This window comes from Trichechus manatus, unplaced genomic scaffold (genome assembly GCF_000243295.1).
Source record: "Trichechus manatus latirostris isolate Lorelei unplaced genomic scaffold, TriManLat1.0 scaffold00017, whole genome shotgun sequence".
In the NCBI taxonomy this organism is placed as follows: Eukaryota; Metazoa; Chordata; class Mammalia; order Sirenia; family Trichechidae; genus Trichechus; species Trichechus manatus.
In genome coordinates, this window is record NW_004443953.1 from 14,091,818 (window position 1) to 14,109,236 (window position 17,419).

At 40.1% G+C, this 17,419-nt stretch overlaps 1 protein-coding gene across 3 annotated transcripts in view; it reads right to left on the reverse strand.

The window, feature by feature from the left end:
• Positions 1–17,419, reverse strand: part of PREP (prolyl endopeptidase) — a 130,527-nt gene that overhangs the window by 39,426 nt on the left and 73,682 nt on the right. For all 3 annotated transcript variants that reach the window (XM_004372429.2, XM_023727612.1, XM_023727614.1), the window contains exons 9-10: positions 16,160–16,357; positions 10,817–10,920 (exon numbers count right to left, since the gene is read on the reverse strand). In XM_004372429.2, the coding sequence (XP_004372486.1) occupies positions 10,817–10,920; positions 16,160–16,357 (302 nt within the window). The remainder of the gene's footprint in view (positions 1–10,816; positions 10,921–16,159; positions 16,358–17,419) is intronic.

Sequence of the window (17,419 nt, forward strand, 5' to 3'; positions counted from 1 at the left end):
CCACAATTCTTAAAACAATATAAACAAAATTTGAACCTATTTAGGTGACTTTATTACATAAAGCAGCAAACTTAGTAATACCTGTAGATAATCTGAAATATTAAATTTTTTGTATATACTACAAGTGGACAAATCTCCGATGAGTAAAAATTGTCACCGATGGCATTAGGTTTATGTATAGTATGATCTCTGTCAGTTATGGACTCTAATATAACAACATAATTAAAGAACAATAAACCTGGACAGCTACCTAGAAATGAACCTAAGCCATTCCAATTAAATCAACATCTATCTTTTTCATTAACATCTCAGCAAAGCAAGCTCAGCAAATTCCTGTAATGGTGGGCCACTGCGCCATGTTCTCCAGGAGAGCCAATCAAAGGGGATTCCTTTGCCCACCACCCTCCCCAGGCTGTACCAGGCACAAGCTCAGCTATTTCTCTGGTTCCCAACTCAATATAGCCTACATTCATAATGTAAATGGGACTTATTTCCTCAGAGAAAAGATCAGAGAAACTAAAAAAATTTCAACAGAACTGAATCTGCATTGGGCCTTCACCCACCTTGCCACAGAAGGCCCAAAAAATGCCTATCAGTACAGGAATTTTGCCCAGTCACCAGGCAGGGGTTGCTCAATTCTTGAGGCCACCTTGTGATTTTTACTGAATATGGGTTATACATTCTCGGGTTGCTGCAAAATGATATCCTTTATTAAAACATGGAAGAGAATTTATTTTCACCTCATGGAGACTGTAGAAACTACAGATTTGGCCATATAACTAATTTCTCTATTATAAGATAGCAAGAAAAAAGTCTCTTTTTTATCAACTTTCACGGACAAATTACTTTAACACAGCTGGTATCTAAAGAAGAAGAAACAGACACAAAAATATACTCTCTTTGAATATAAACGTTATGCCCTTGCCTAGAATGCCAGCGCTACTAAGAGAATTCTAAAGCAGAGCAGGAATTGTTTGTGCAAGAATATTTCACCTGAAGCATAATATAAAAAATAACATGAACGCCTAGGCAGTGAATTGTCAAGAATAACTGATTCAGCTTAAAGCACACAAGAAAAATGTGCTTTAAGCTACATCAGTTAGTAATTATATGTAAGCATAGCAACCCCTCAAAAAGTTCTTTTTGAAAACATTCCCCCATTCACTCTTTACTAACATTTTCTTAAGATTTCTGACCAACATCTAACTGTAAGAACACAGCGCTACAGAAAAACATCATCACCAAGTCCACGAGTCAACTCCCCAAGGATGCAGATAAGTTGATACCCACAAACTGCATGTGTCATGCACTCACCACAGAAGTTAATGAGTATTAAAACACTGATTAATGTTCTGAGAACATGTTCTCCAAACGGCAACGCCAGTATGCTAACAACCACAAATTAGTTATCACTACAGTTAAAAAAAAAAAAAAAACTACACTTAAAACAAACAAACAAACAAACAAACCCACTCCTCCCATCCCAAGGCAGCTTGATAAACCCGAAGAATCATCTAATCTTAACATTTCTGTTAAGCTTCACAACAAATCTCCTTAGGAACATTCTTAATATTTCATATGCATTACTGTAGGTAATCCTGAGAAAAGTAAAATTCATACTAAGTATAAGAGATGAGGAAGAAAGATAAGAAACCTATGCTACACGTTTATAATTCTTATTATTTTCCCTGTCTGTTGATTTAATTTTACTTTTACCCCATAAAATATGGTTACTTGCATTCTTTTTCTTTAATAAAATGCAGAAACTGTTGTTAATGGAGCTTATGCTTCGTATAGTCAGTTCACTGTTCTTTTTCAGGTCTATCAACATTGTCTTTCATTTTTGGAGGAGAAGCCAATCTCCTCGCTGGCTGAATAAAAATGAGATTCCGTGAAACCAAAAAGCCATGCTTTTGCTGCACTACATTCCTTTGTTACATCCCATTCGACCACAGTGTAAACACTATTCCATCCACAAAAGACAACTGCGAAAGGCAACCCTACTGCACAGGATACTTAGGGTATGGTTACTATCTTCTTGGAATTTACCCTGAAATTATGAAATTACACTGCAACAAGGAGGCAGAGGTGGTGTTAAAATTATTTGGGAATCTCAATGGGGAACTGGGACTTATAAAAACACCTGTCCTGGGCCAAAGTCTCGAGGGACATCTAGGTCAATTGGCATAGCTCATAAAGAAAATGTTTTAGACCCCACTTTGATGCATAGCATCTGGGGTCTTAAAAGCTTGTGAGTGGCCATCTAAGATACAGCTGATGGTCCCATCCCATCTAGAACAAACGAGAATGATTAAAACCAAAGACCCAGGGAAAACATTAGCCCAGAGGACTAAAGGATCACATGAACCAGAGCTCCCACCTGCCTGAGACCAGAAAAACTAGATCGTGCCTGGCTGCTACCACTGACAACCTCTGACAGGGATCACAACAGAGAGTCCCAGACAAAGTGGGCGAAAAATGCAGAAAATTCAAATTCATGAAAAAAGACCACACTTAACTGTTCTGACAGAGACTGGAGGAACCCTCAAGACTATGGCCCCTGGACACTCCGCTAACGCAGAACTGAAACTACTCTTGAAGCCCACTTTTCAGACATAGACAGGCCTATAAAACAATAACACACGTGAGGAATGTGCTTCTTAGTTCAATCAAGTATATGAGCCCAAATGGGCAACTCCTGCCTAGAAGCAAGATAAGAAGGCAGGAAGGGACTGGAACTGGATGAATGGACACAGGAAACCCAAAGTGCAAAGGAGGAGGGTCCTGTCACGTTGTGGGGATTACAACCAATGTCACAAAACAATATGTGTATAAATTTCTGAATGAGAAATTAACTTGAGCTGTAGACTTTCACGTAAAGCAAAATAAAATTTAAAATAAAATAAAAACACTCTCCACATTTCAGCTTCCCCAAATTCTCTGAATGCTTTTGGGATTATCGTACCTATCAGAAGGAAAAACAAATGTCTTTGGGTCAAAATGCTGTCATCAGAAAAACAGAACAAAATTCTAACTCACAAAAAACAAACAAACAAAAAACCAGACTTACTGGTCTGACAGAGACGGAGAAACCCCAAGAATATGGCCCCGGACACCCTTTTAGCTCAGTAATGAAGTCACTCCTGAGGGTACCCTTCAGCCAAAGATTAGACAAGCCCATAAAGCAAAACAAGACTAAATGGGCACACCAGCTCAGGGGCAAGGACGAGACGGCAGGAGGGGACAGGAAAGCTGGTAGTCGGGAATGGGGAGAATGTTGACATGTCGTTGGGCTGGCAACCAATGTCACAAAACAATATGTGTATTAATTGTTTAATAAGAAGCTAGTTTGCTCTGTAAACCTTCATCTAAAGTACAATTAAAAAAAAAAATGCTATCATCAAGATCCAGGATGTGCTCTCCCGCATTGCTGGGGTCTGGAGCCAGGGATCTGAAAAAGGAGGGACACGTGAAATAAGATGCTGTTGGAAGAAAAAAAGGAACCCAGTATTCATCTGCAGCTGGCAATGAGCCCAAGCCTGTTGCCATCGAGTTGATTCCGACTCACAGTGACTCTACAGGGCAGAGTAGAACTGCCTCACAGGGTTGCCAAGGCTGTCATCTTTATAGAAGCACAATGCCACATCTTTCTCCTGTGAAGCAGCTGGTGGGTTCAACCGCCAACCTTTAGATTAGCAGCCAAGCGCTTTAACCACTGCACCACCAGGGCCCCTCCCGGTAGTGGGATCCTGTCCCAAATCCATGTGGAGGTAGCTGCCTTGAGGGGATGTTGTGATGATGGTTGCCTGGCTCCAAAATATCTCCCCAACCAGCCTGCCTAGGATGCCTGGAATTCCACCATTAATCCTCCCAGTTAAGTCTTTGAAGGCCTCTGTTAACATGTAAATGTTTCTTTTGGAAAGAATAATAAAATTTAATTGAAGTTAAAAAAAAAAAAAAAAAAAGAAAGATAGAAAATACCCATTCCTCAAGGCCCTGCCCAACTCCTTCAGCTCCTATGAGGATTCCCACCCCACCCTCCCCAGGCTGCTCTCTGAATACCAAAGCACTAACCTAGGCCTGCACTTTGCCCTGGACCATCATGCATGATACAGTTCCTCAGGGTGCTTGTGACCTTTTCAGGTCTATATGTCTCAACTTTCCAGTATGACAGCAAGTTTCCCAGGGGCAGTGACAGTGTCTGGAATTTCTTTGTGTCCAAAAGGTACCTAGCATTTGCACGTCACGGTGGTGCCATAAATACTTGTTGATAGACTAAACTGAACTGTCATTGCCCTATTACTTCATTTTGTTTAAAATGAAGCACATCACTGATTATATATGCAGACAGGATTTTTCAGGTAAATCACTTATCACCACTTCTGTTTTACAAACGTAATTTCTAATGATTGGTATTTTGACTTCTTTTTCAAATACATGGTCATAGAGATTCCAATCAATATTATGGGATTGTGCCTTTCACAATAAAATGCAGGAAAATGAAAAGATCAATCTATTGCAGATTTGACAAATCTAGCTAAAACTGAACTCTTATATGCATTCTATTTTGGAAGAAAAATTAACCGTTCTTTTAGGATCTGATTTTCAAAATTATTTTTCCAACATAAATCAATTTCCTACCCAGAGCTGCAGCCAAGAATTAATAAAGACTACAAACAGCAGCTTTGCTCTACATCTGTCAGAACAAAATACAACACCATATTTTTCACCTTCCCATTCAAGATGCTCAGGGTCTTGAGAATATGGAAGATCGCACAAAGAGCAGACCTCTGTAGCTTGTTTACCTGTATGTCTGTTTTTTCAACCTTTCTGTTCCTCTCTCCTTGGCTTGGTCTTGGCTTGCTACAACACCAGGCAGACAGTAGTATTAAAAGATGTGCATGATCATGACTGCCATTAGTTAGTGGTGACCAACAATGCCTGATAATCTATGCTGCAGTATTTGCTTCAAAATGATAACACACCTCAGACAACGACACAGAATAGATGAAGGAGTGACAAATAGTCCAGGGGATATTCTTTTTACATCACATACAGAATAATTATAAACACCAGGGTCAATTGGAATTAAAAGTGACATTACCGGAAAGTAACCAAAAACAAAAATAGAGTATCTTTTTTCAAGATGCTGTAGTTTCTATTACGCACTATGAGGATGCTTTCCATTCATGCACAGATCCTTCTCTAGGGCCTACTTTTTACAGTACTAGGTCATTGTTGGCAGCACTGCTGAGAGCTTAATCAAAACGTGAGAACATCTGTCATGCTCACATTCATGTCAAAGCTCTGCTGCACACACTTCAATCTCAACTGGTGCCAAACAGATTTTAAGTGATAGAAGTCTATGGCATTGTGACAGCATAGTGCAATCAAAGGCACCTTTATACAATGCACGAATTCTATTTTAATAACTCAGTAACAATATGTACAATGCACACAATCAGTACATATAAGACTTTCTGTTGGCAATATACACAGAGGATATATGCTGCCTACAGGCTTATCTCCATTTTCCAAAGCATGGGAACGAGGAGCAGTGCCTTAAAATCTGCAAGCCAATGTGGTGTGTCCAGTTACTACCTCTTTAAATATTTTCCAAGAATCTTTTATTTCCCCCTATTGCAGCAGTACAAATAAAAAGTTGTAAGTATTTAAGTAGCTTAAAATCAGGCAGTTTTCTTTAGGAGAAGGAGAGCCAGGCACAGAGGAAGTAAGTATTTTCTTCTGACATGGGCAACTGGCAGCACCCACGTGTATTTCCTTCACAGCCTGGAAATTTCAGGCTGCTGTGAACACAGCTGATAGATTTGCATTCCGCACAAGTACTCGCTCAGCTGTAAAATTTATCTTTTCATTTGTAAATGAGAACAATACATATTAGGTGGTAACTATTTTTTCTGTGTGTGTGTATCATCTGTAAGGAATATTAATTACAACTATCAGAAAAGAAAAAAATGCAGCTGTACCATAGGAGAAAAAACCTAAATCCTCCTCCCTGAGAAGGAAGAGTTATTTCCCTGTAAGAAGCTGCCTCCCTGGCAGATGTTATTACTCCAGGTGCCCCTCCCTGAACAGCCGGAAAGTAACCGTGCACTTGGGCACTAGGTGTGGGAAGGGGGGAAAGAGAGGAGAACAATGTCTTTTTACACAGAGTTGAGTGGGACTGTGTAGTAGAGATGAGGAGAGGAAGGAAGGGCAGCTTCCACAGCCAGCTCTGCTGGATTCTGCAGTGGCCAAGGCTGCCCTCTTGAGAGCAGGAGAGGGGACACTCGCTGGGTACTGCTGGGTGTCCTCGGCATAATGGAGGAAGAGGCAATGGCACACACTCCCTCCCAACTGGGGAAGCCCAGGCAAGCACTAGAACTAGGCTCTAAGAATGCCAAATGTAACAGATGACAGGCACAAATTTTCTACACATAGAAGAAACAAAAACAGCAAAGAATGGTGGCCTAAAATCAAAGAGATGTAAAAAGTCTCACATTGGGCTAGGGTGAATTGATGAACCATGTCAGCAGCAGGCAGGGGCTGCTCAGCTTTAGAATGAAACAAGAAATAAGCTCTGATAGACGAGGAAAGCTAAGTCTGCTATATTTATTTCTAATAATATAGAATAGATATCTGATATAGTCTAGGTGCCAGACAGTTCACATACATCATCTCATATAATGCGACAGGAATCCTGCATAATAGATGCTATACCCATTTTACAGCTTTAAAAAAAAAAAAAATTGTGGCAGAAAGGTTTAATGACTTGCCCAGCGTCACCCAGTGAGTACGTGGCAGATGTCAGGCCTGTCTGACAAGGCTCCTGGACAAGGGCCCTGTGCATCTCCTGAGGATGTTCTGATTTTAAATATTGTTTATATATATAGACCCGGAGTAAGCAAACTTTCTTAAAGGGCCAAATATTAAATAGTTTGGGCTTTGTGGGTCACAGCCTCTGTTGCAAAAACTGTGCTACAGCATGACGAGCAGCCATGGACAATATGTAAGCAAACAGGTAAGTCTGTCTTCCAACAAAGCCGGAGGCCAGTTTGCTGGCTCCTGATATAGAAAAAAGGTTGGGAAACTGCTGCCCTGGGCCAAATCCAGCCCACCACCTGTTTCTGTAAATGAAGCTTGATTTAGATGTTGCCTAAGTTCTAGACTACTTCCAGGCAGGTGAAGGGTCATTTACCAGGCTCTAACAATGCCCTGGTTTCACAGCACCATTCTCAGGAAGACCCAGTGCTCTTTATTCTAACCTTTCTTCATAAACTAAAATAAAATGTTCATTAAAAAAAGAAGCTCTGATTCCCATAGGTGACCTCTCATTGCAATGAAACAGAGGCATTCTGCATCATCAATCATTCAATCAGTTATTCAGTTTCTAAGAGGCTCAGTACCCTGGGGGAGATTCAAAATTGGAGATTCTTCTTTTTTAAAAAATATTTTAGTCTGTTTTCTTTATTTTGCAATTGAAGAAACAGACACCTCCAAAAATTTCTCTCTTAGTTCACCACTTTTTTCATCACACCGCAACTGCTTACCAAAATCCAATGTGTTATCAAAGCACTCTTAATCAACTCCTTTGCTCTTTAAGACTTGCTGTTCAGGCAATGTATAAAACCCAAACCAAACCCACTGCCATCACATCGATTTTGACTCATAGTGACCCTACAGGGCAGGGCAGAACTGCCCCATAAGGTTTCCAAGGCTATACATTTTTTTCTTTTTTAGTGCAATTTTTTCTGTTGTGTGTGTTTTAGGTGAAAGTTTACAGCGCAAATTAGTATCTCATTTAAAAATTTACACACAGTTTTGTGACACTGGCTGCAATCACCGCAATGTGTCAGCACTCTTCCCCTTTCCCTTTCCACCCCAGGTTCTCCATGTCCATTCGTCCAGTTTTCCTGTCCCTTCCTGCCTTCTTGTCTTTGCTTTTGAGCAGATGTTGCCCATTTGGTCTCGTATATTTGACTGAACTAAGAAGCACACTCCTCACGTGTGTTACTTGTTTCTTTTATAGACCTGTCTAATCTTTGGCCAAAAGGTGGACTTTGGGAGTGGCTTCAGTTCTGAGTTAGCAGGGTGCTTGGGGTCCATAGTCTTGGGGGTTCCTAGTCTGGTCTTTTTTGTGAATTTTAGTTTTGTTCTACATTTTTCTCCCGCTCTGTCTGGGACCCTCTATTGTGATTCCTGTCATAGCAGTTGGTGGTGGTAGCCGGGCATCATATGGTTCTTCTGGGCTCAGGATGGTGGAGACTGTGGTTCATGTGATCCATTACTCCTTTGGACTAATATTTTCCTTGTGTATTTGGTCTTCTTCATTCTCCTTTGCTCCAAATGTGATGGGACCAATAGATGTTATCTTAGATGGCCACTCGCAAGGTTTTAAGGCCCCAGATGCTACCCACCAAAGTAGGAAGTAGAACATTTTCTTTATGAACTATGTTATGCCAACTGACCTAGATGTCCCCCAAGACCATCGTCCCCAGCCCTCAGCCCCGGTAACTCGGTCCCTCAAGGTATTTGGGATGTGTCTAGGAAGCTTCTATGGCTTTGCCTTGGTCAAGTTGTGCTGACTTCTCCTATACTGTGTGTTGTCTTTCCCTTCACCAAAGGTAACTTGTCTACTGTCTAGTTAGTGATTTCCCCTCCTCACCCCTCCCCTCCCTGGTAACCATCAAAGATTGTTTCTTTTTGTGTGTAAACCTCTTCTTGGATTTTTGTAATAGTGGTCTCATACAATATTTGTCCTTTTGTGATTGATTTATTTCACTCAGCATAATGCCCTCCAGATCAATCCATGTTGTGAGATATTTTGCGGATTCATCATTGTTCTTTATCATTCCGTAGTATTCCATTGTGTATATGCACCATAGTCTGTTGATAGGCACTTAGGTTGTTTTCATCTTTTTGCTATTGTAAATAACGCTGCAGTGAACATGGGTGTGCCTATGTCTATTCGTGTGACAGCTCTTATTTCTCTAGGATATATTCCTAGGAGTGGGATTGCTGGATCTTATGGTATTTCTATTTCTTGCTTTTTAAGGAAGTGCCATATCATTTTCCACAGTGGTTGTATCATTTCATATTCCCCCCAGCACTGCATAAGAGTTTCAATCTCTCTGCAACCTCTTCAACATTTGTTCTTTTTTGTTCTTTGATAATTGCCTGTAATGTCAGGGTGAGATGGTATCTCTGTGGTTTTGATCTGCCCTTCTCTAACGGCTAATGATTGCGAGCATTTCCTCATGTGTCTGTCAGCTGCCTCAATGTCTTCTTTGGTGAAGTCTCTGTTCATATCTTTTGCCCATTTTTTTAACTGGATTGTCTTTTTGGTGTTGAGGTGTTGAAGCATTCTATAGATTTGAGATTAGACCCTTGTCGGACATGTCATAGCCAAAAATTTTTTTCTAGTCTGTAGGCTCTCTTTTTACTCTTTTGGTGAAGTCTTTTGATGAGCATAAGTGTTTAATTTTTAGGAGCTCCCAGTTACCCAGTTTATCTTCTGGTGTTTGTGCATTGTTAGTTATGGTTTGTATCCTACTTATGCCATGTATTAGGGTCCCTAGTGTTATCCCTGTTTTTCTTCCATGATCTTTATCCTCTTAGGTTTTATATTTCAGTCTTTGATCCATTTTGAATTAGTTTTTGTGTATGATGTGATGTATGGGTCCTGTTCCATTTTTTTTATAGATGGACATACAGTTTTGCCAGCACCGTTTGTTAAAAAGCTGTCTTTTCCTCATTTAACAGACTTTGGCTCTTTGTCAAATATCAGCTTACAACAGGTGGATGATTTACATCTGAGGTTTCAATTCTGCTCCATTGATCTGTGTGTCTGTCATTGTACCAGTACCAGGCTATTTTGACTACTATGGCTGTATAGTAGCTTCTGAGGTCAGGTAGTGAGGCCTCCTACTTTGTTCTTTTTCTTCAGTCATGCTTTGCTTACTAGGGGCCTCTTTCTTTTCCATATAAAGTTGGTAATTAATTTTTCCATCTCATTAAAGAAAGCTGTTGGTATTTGGATTGGGACTGCATTGTATCTGTAGATCATTTTTGATAGGGCTGACATTTTTACAATGTTGAGTCTTTGTATCCATGAGTATGGTATGTTTTTCCATTTATGTAGGTCTCTTTGGTTTCTTGCACTAGTGTTTTGTAGTTTTCTTTGTATAGGTCTTTGACGTCCCTGGTTAGGTTTATTCCTAAGTGTTTTGTCTTTTTAGGGGCTATTATAAATGGTATTGTTCAAAATCAAAGCTTCTTAACCTGAAAAACTGGCAGCCAGAAACGGAGCTTGTGAAGGCATGACAATCAATTAGTTAATTCAGCCACTCAAATATTTTATCCAGTGTCTACTCTGTGCCAGGCTGAAATACATAGATTGAAAAGACCTCATAGCATGTCAGTAAATACTTTATGTAGAGCAAATCTATGCTGTTATTTATGACACCAAAAGACCTGAGGAAGAACACAACCTACTTTCAAGCCAGCAGACTGACACAGACAAACCGTGCTGCTTTGATAGCTACTGCAACGAGAGCCCCAAGACAAAGAACTCTGGCTTCGCGTCAACAGTAGCAGCCACAGGAGCAGAACCTGCAAGCTCTGGGAGGGCAGGAACCACGCCTGCCTCTCTGCTTCGTCTGGAGTGCCTGGCACAATGCCAAGAACACAACAAGGGTTCCATGAATATTTGTTATCTGAAGCTCCTGATAAGTTGAAGTTTGAAAGCCCCAGTCTGGAAGTCAGATTTCCTAACCCTATACTAATTCTCACATTAAAGAGATCAAATTCTTGATACCTGGACTGTCTGGTAATCAGAAGCATCAATTCCTTTCACAGTCACCTCTCGGAAAACTCTTGGCTCCAGTTCCTCTTTGGTAAGATCACAGTGATAAATAATACCTAAAAAAGAGTAGAATTCTCAGTTTAGTCTGGAAGGTTCACTAGACACAAAAGGGGGCAAGACTCACAAAGCACGACCAGATGCCATGATTGGCAAGAGAGGAGCATTAGTGGGGAACGTTGAGAATCACCATGGCTGTGGAAGGGTCACTGCATGAAGAGCCTGGCGTGTGGAGTGCTGTGTAAGTGATCACTCTTCACCATCATTTTTTTTTTTTTAAAACCATAATCTGTGTAAAAATTTTAGAAGATTCTTGCGCATTCTGTGAATATGAGGAGTAAAAAATCTAACTATAAAACTTAGCAGGTTTTTCCCAAGCCAGGTTGCTTAGGAGTGCAGGTCAAAGTAAATGGTGAACTTCATCTAGGGCCATCTTACCTGAGAGGTAGAAAATACAGTGACTTGCTCAAGGTCAAAACCTTGGGCGTTTCTTGGTGGCTATCCTGGGGCTCCTGCTACATGACATCTACACATCTGTCACATATATGTGGACAGCAATCAGGGACCAAAGGCGATCAGGCACCCATTTCAGAGCTGCCTTTTAAATTTTGGTTATCCTAGTAATTGTGCACAACACAGAATGACAGTATGCACCAAGAATTCCAGCATATTTAACCACTAATTAAAATTCCATTTTTTTAATTTAATGCTACTACCCCCTAACATTTAAGAATTAAATGAAAGAAGCAATAAGTAAGACAAATAATTAATGTTTGAAAACAGTGATACTAGTGTGGTTTGTGAAACAGAATTAGTCACCCACAGAGTGGTTGGTACAGAAACAGCATTCCCTCCCAATATACTTTAAACATATGCTCTCAAGTATATGAAAAACCAATTTAGAGATCCCAGTACTTGCTCTAGAAAACCAGAAACCAAATGTACTCCCACAGGACACATTTGCATATATTGACTGATCATGTATTAAAATGTCGGCTCTTTTTTTCTCCTCAACTCCTCTGTGTGTGTACTTCATTATCAGTTGAGAAACAATACTCTGCTCTTCACTGGCAAAGAGTAATACACTTAGAATTCTTTAGAATCATGACTGCTAATCTCTCTGAGTGTTATTTCCATTCTCATGCTTGGACAAATTATTTTAAGGTTACTACAAGGAACCATGGTGGCGCCACTGTTAAGCGCTCAATTGCTAACCAAAAGGTCAGCAGTTCAAACCCATAGGCGGTTCCATGAGAAAGAACACCTGGTGATCCACTCCCATAAAAGATTACAGCTTTGGGAACCCTATAGGGAAGTTCTACTCTGTCCTATAGGATCACTATGAGTCAGAATCGACTTGATGGCAACAACAGGACATATAATTAACACTGACAGTGAGGAGCTATAATGTGACTTAAGTATTGGCTTTCTTAGTTTTAGTTATACTTGGACATTTGTTAGAATATAGGTTCATAAAAATACTTCCAAAATATACTCTGTGAATATGCATTCTAATTTACCAGACACACTGAATACTGTCCTTCCCCATATGAATGTAGTGTTGAGGGCAAAGGCTATCCTCAGATATATTTTAATTTACAGAGAGCATCTTGATCATTCCCCCCCCCCGCCAAAAAAAAAGAGTACAGACTAAGCATGTGCCATTTGGACACCTGACTCAGCCTGGAGTCACTGCTATTTGGAGTACGGTGAATGACGCAGGACTTGGGAGTCAAAATTCCCAACTTGGGCAGTTATCAGCTCAGAGACCTTATACAAGTTACCAAAGTACTAGAATGCAAATTTCCCTAGTGAAAAACAATGAGTAGGAAGCACATTCTAAACACTTGTTTATCTAAGAAGTCAAATCTCCTAATCAATACCCTATTAGCAGAATGTGATAAATAAACAACAGGGATTGTTTACTTTCAGAGAATAGGGCCAAGTGTCTGACCTCTATTCTGTCTTCTGCATCATAAGTGGTACCTTAGAGGAGGCTCTGTTCAACCTGAGGTACTAGTGCTTAATATATTTTACATTATGTTCTATTTATAGATTCATCTGAGTCAGACCAGGTTAATCCACTGCACATTCACACAATAATCTAACGATCCTTTGTGTCTTATCTGAGAAGGCTTGAGTGGATAACTCCAAGGAATGTGCGGTTTGATAAAAACATCCTAGAATCATGAACCAGAGAGGACTGGTTAGGTGATCTCTAGGAAATAAATTTCAAAGTTTAAGGGTGAAAGAGAGAATTGTTTTATGGAAGTCCCTTAAGGCCACAGGAGGTTTTGGACTTGAGGAAATATCTCCTAAAGAACAGAGTGCTTTAGAAAGGCTATTCTAGCACTTGAATGGAGGCAGGGAGACCAGCCTGGATGTTCCTGCTGTAATTTGAAATAAATATAAGGAGGTAGAAGAAGTGGGAGTTAGGAGGAAGGGGCAACTCCAGGAGAAACTGCAAAAAGAAAAATAGAAAAGAAGAAGAAGAAAAAAAAATCAGAAGAAACCAAAAAATTGCATACATAAGGAGAAGGAAAAAGAACATTGTAAAAAATGACCCATGTAAATAGTGTTTTATCTGATTATAGCCTGGGTTCTAATGTTATAAAAAAACAAACCCAAGTCTCTTAATAAAATTGCCTTTCCTTAGCAGTCTAGGAAAGGCTTTATTCATGTCTCATGCCTGCTTCTCAGAGCTGTGCATTTGGGACTGCTCTACTGGATTATTACAACGTGCAAGTCTGTCTAGAACTAACCTTAGCCAACCCTCCAAGGTCCCACTAGTGTAGAATTAATCAGCTCAACCACTAAGTGGTTCGAGCTACAGGGAAAAAGCTCATCGTGCTCCAAATTGCCCCGGCTGCACGTTTTCCTCCCAAGTATGACTCAAGGTGCAAAAGTCCTAAATGGCTTGGGATCAAGATGTGTCGTCAGTATGCACCTCCATGAGAAACAAAGTCAGCTGGCATGCACCTGCCAGATGTACTCACATGTCAACAGGAGGAAGTTGGAGCTCAGTTATTTTTGGCCCTGGAGCTTTACTTACAATTTAGTGTCTCTGCTGTTTACTGTAGTACTAAAGCATTAACCTTCAGAGAACAGTGCAAGACAGCTTTTGAGCTGATGTACATGTGTACAAATGTGTATACACACACACACACACACACACACACACACACACTCTGACAATTCTCCATTTTAAGATATCTAGTTTAATTATCTGATAGCCATTTTTACATGTAGACCCAAAGGCCTGAGTCTGGAAACCCTATTCTCTGGCCTTACATATCTAATTGCATTAAGGAGAAAGAAAGGGAAAGATAAAAGCAAATGAACAAGAGAAGACCAAGGAGACTTACAAAGCATTATAGTAACAAATTAAAACTTGCCCAGAAGCTGCCTTGGAGGTACCAAACTAGGAATACACTTTGCTTTTCATACTTCACAGCCACAGTCACGAATAATATTTCACTGCTTGGCAAAGAACTCATCATTTTACATTAGGACAATGAGCTCTTTCTTCCTCAGGTAATGATGAGCTTGTTCCTGAAATAAATGGTCACACGGATCATTGAAGGAGGTTTATATGCCTTTGGGGACTTGGGCTTTCATTAAGAGCAGGTAAGTCACCTCCACTCTCTTCTCCTCACTGTCCTGTATCCAACAAAATCCAGAATTATTTGGCAAATAAAGAAAGTCAAGTATTTAAATACATCCTTTTGGAACTAATTCCCCACACAGCAATTTCCAGTTTCATGTGACACTAAACAGACTTTTCTGCAAGTTTCCTCTCAAATCAAACAGCAGACACCTGTGCTCACTGGAATCACCAAATTTACAATTTCTTTTAAGCCTTGAAAATGTCATTTTCTGAAATGGGAAAGGGGCCATTGTCCCTGTTTGAACTATTTAAGCTATGATATTTTCCAGAGTGAAATTTCTGGAACCAGCATCAATTTGAGGACCCCACAGCAGTGGGTTGAGAATGACTATCTGGAGGAAACCGATTCTTCTTGGTGCCTGTCCACTGACGCTGCTATGCTCCAGGCCCCAGGGGAATGGGACAAGGTGCAGGCAGCCTGACTGGGTTCTTAAAACTTCCAGTTCCCGATTCCTGGCCCTGGGTGTGGTGTCCACATACTTGTGGGCACTTTTCTTAGCCCCTGTAGAGCCTCTGAAATATACTTGGGAAAGTAAAGCTTGCTAGGATTTCCAGATATACCATCAGACCTACTTACAGAACATCTTTCTTCTGGTTTTAATAACCTTGACAGCAACCTGTCACAGGATAAGATTCTATATGGGCTGCCTGCTCTGTGGCTCAAAAGAAAAGTGGATGAGGCACCACTGTCATCTGGCCAAATCCCCGGTGGAGGACAGGCCCACTTCAGCACCTGCCTAGCTCTTTCATAAGACTGCTTTATTTTCCAGTGACCAAACTACTGCAACAAAACCAGAAAGTGCTACAGAGCTCAATAAATGAACAAGGAAAGTGTAGAAATTTTTTCAGCCAGATTGCTTTTAGGACAAAGTCTGCCTGGTCAACTGCGAACTGCCCACTGGGCCCTACTCCGGGGACAAATCAGAGTATGTGTATGCCTCTGACTATAACAAAACAGTGCAGTCGAATGGAGAAGTAGAGAAAACAAAAAACAAAGCAGATTAATCTGACCAACTTAAAAAGAGAACTGTATTCACTCTGGGGAAAATTTAAATACCATGAAACTTAAAAATCACAACTCACAAGCATTTTTCCCTTTTCTACTAGAACCAAGTAACAGATACATTTTTTTCTAAATAACATAAGACTATGCTTTTAGAATTATATTTTATTTCAGCTTAACAGTAGCAGAAGATATAACAACAGATTTATTCTTAGTTTGTTCTAGAAGCCATTTTTTAAATGTCATATTGTAGCTAGAGATTTTATTTTATGCTTTTTAATTATCTGCACTGTGTGTCCTTGAATATATAGTCCAAAAAAGACAAAGACTGAATCTAATGTTATACTTGTTTATACTGATTTTTTTTTTTTTAATCAACTTAGAACACCAGTTGTTCTGTCCCCAGAAGAACAGAGACTCCACATATAAGATTAATGAGAGTGTGGTTCTTAGACTTCTACATTTCTTTGTTCTGAGCATCTGTTTTACTGTTTTATTCCCATTAAGTAATCTTGGCTGTAATACATCATATGTGATTTTCAATAACCCAGCATTATGGACCAATTTTGCAAAAGAAATCCAAACATCCAATTTTTAAAGCGAGTGATGATGCTGAAAAGACTCTCACCTGGAGATAAAAAGGAAGTAAACTGGTAGAAGATTTCAGTATCCTTCTTCTGACCACTGTATCCCACGATGCTTCCAACCTCGAGTGGGAAGGTCTTCAGGAAGGCGCCAGTAGCCAGGTCGTGAAGCTGCAGAATGTTCTTCACGTCATGGAGGTAGCATAAGACCAAAAAGTTGGACCTGACACAAGCTACCCATTCTGAAAAGATGAGAAGTAGTGATAAAGCCTAATGTGGTTTTGGAAGTTAGAGAAAAAAACATGTGTTTCATTAAACAATATTCTTGAGCATCAGCCATACATTGTGCTATGCAGAAATGATACTTGCAAGGTGATTTATACTGGCTTCAATCATTCAATCTAGTTTTCAGCATATTCCTTTAATAAATTCTTGTTCCTGTCATGTACAGAGGAAACAAACTATTTTCTACATTGGGCCAGTGGCTCTTGATGATCTAGATGACATGTGTAATACCAGTAACCCTGCCTACTTATCTTGTGTCCAATACCATGCTACAGGAGATATAAGGAAGAAAATATTAAAAACAAAAACAAATCATAATCCATGTCTGTCAGGGCTGTTTATAATACAAAATGTATTAAGCACCTGGTATGTTCCAGATACCCTGCAAAATACTAGAGAGACAAGGAATACAATAACACCATTTCTGCCCTTGAGACAGGATCATATAAAAATACAAGTAAACAAAACGTAAACAAAGGTTGGTAATGGTGAGAAGGGGACCCAAAACAAGTGAGAGCCCTTAAGCAAGTGCTGAGTTGTACCTTTCGTACCTGCGCAGAGCAGGGGGAGGGGAGTTGTCCGGAACAGAACAGCTCTCCAGGAGACAATCTGGTGGGAAGACAGATGACTCAAGGAAGGAAAGCCAGAGATAGGAATAGGGACAGAATGAATGAATGAATGAACAAACAGACTGGTAAAGACGACAAGTAAGAGATCAATTTTCAAGAAGAAGAAAAAAATTGTAGCACTTTTTGGTTTTGTTGCAGTAGTTTGGTCACTGGAAAACAAAGCAGTCTTACGAAGGAGCTAGGCAGGTGCTGAAGTGGGTCTCTCCTCCACCAGGGAAGAGTTTAGTTCTGACTTAGCCATTACTAAGGAGCTAAGAAGGGTGACATAAATAAAGATGATGTGAATGAAGCACGTGTGTATCTACAGCTGAACGCAGAACAACGGAGGGAAGACCAGTAAGAACACTACTGCAATAAACCAGGCTGAACATCAAATCAAGCTGGGGATAA